This window comes from Perkinsus marinus, assembly GCF_000006405.1.
Source record: "Perkinsus marinus ATCC 50983 genomic scaffold scf_1104296970330, whole genome shotgun sequence".
Taxonomy (NCBI): Eukaryota; Perkinsozoa; order Perkinsida; family Perkinsidae; genus Perkinsus; species Perkinsus marinus.
In genome coordinates this window covers 1-1,101 of record NW_003202502.1, presented here as the reverse complement: position 1 = coordinate 1,101, position 1,101 = coordinate 1, and the positions used below count along the sequence as shown (strand labels likewise).

General features: G+C 54.5%; 1 protein-coding gene across 1 annotated transcript; it reads left to right on the top strand.

Annotated features, from left to right (window-relative positions):
• Nucleotides 1-150: 150 nt before the first annotated feature.
• On the top strand, nt 151-824 carry Pmar_PMAR022793 (hypothetical protein; the record flags this gene model as incomplete). The annotated part of the gene is made up of 2 exons (XM_002767639.1): nt 151-747; nt 798-824. 2 exons carry the CDS (start codon nt 151-153, stop codon nt 822-824), a joined length of 624 nt encoding a protein of 207 aa, XP_002767685.1.
• Between the last annotated feature and the right edge of the window lie 277 nt (nt 825-1,101).

Here is a 1,101-nt window from a genome sequence, read left to right as displayed (position 1 = left end):
TGCATAGACCTGGGTATAGCGGTGAACACTGAGGACTGCTTCCTAGCGTCAATTGGCCGCTCCCATGACTTCCTGCTACAGCTGGTCACTCGAGCCGCACCTATCACTGACGACATCGACGCTGAGCTCTGGAGTACATTCTTCCGCCGAATGGGCGTGGGCTTCTGGGCTCAGTCTCTCACCCTGCTACGGTCTACTGTACTCAACTTGCTATTGAAGAACTCCCTTGCTAAGTACCGGAGGACCAAGGAGCTGTCGGTCATTGAGGATGAGAGTGCGCTGTGGTTGGCCTTACTGGGTCGGCAAAACGTCCTGGCGTCCCTGTACAAGCAACATGGGCAGCTCACTAGCAACCCTAAGACCCTAAATGTTGCCAAGTTCCTGGCCATGGACTTCACTATACCCGAAAATAAGCGTATCGGGTCTAAGAACGCCTTCGAGTTGATCCGGCAAAAACGGCATTCAATGGCAGCAGCCATTTTCCTGCTTATTGGTGATGTCCGGTCGGCTGCCAATGTGGCCATACGGTACCTCGAGGATGTCCAGTTGGCCATTCTGTTCTGCAGAAGCAGTGCCAACGATGACGGTGTGATGGTTGAGGACAACTTGAATGGGGTATTCGCTGGGAAGCACTTCGATGATTGGGTGGAGCTCTGGAGGCTCTGGTCTTTGCATGACTATAGTGAGCTCGCTAGAAGCTTGGCATCTGTGGCGTCTAAAGACCTTTCGGTCACTGCTTCCGGTATGGTAGAACGTGAATCGGAGTTGGGCGTCCTGCCCACACCGGCCTACCTCAGTACGTGTTCTACGAAGGATATCTTTGAATATCTTCGTAGTGCGGTACCTGCCTATGGAGCTGTGGCTGCCGAGTTTGTTGTGGAGGATGTTCCAACGACTGTTATAGCCACTCGCCTGCTAGGCCGGGGCTTGGTCGCGCTGTTGCCACCTGTGGTCGAGGAATCTCCTCTTACTAGCGCCATTCACTGGGCCCGTAGAGCTTCTATTATATTTGACGACAACCTCACCCCTCGGAGGGTCTCGGATATGCCGTCCTGCATACCGGGTAAGGCCTTGCCCCCGCCTCTGGGGAGCGATCTCCAG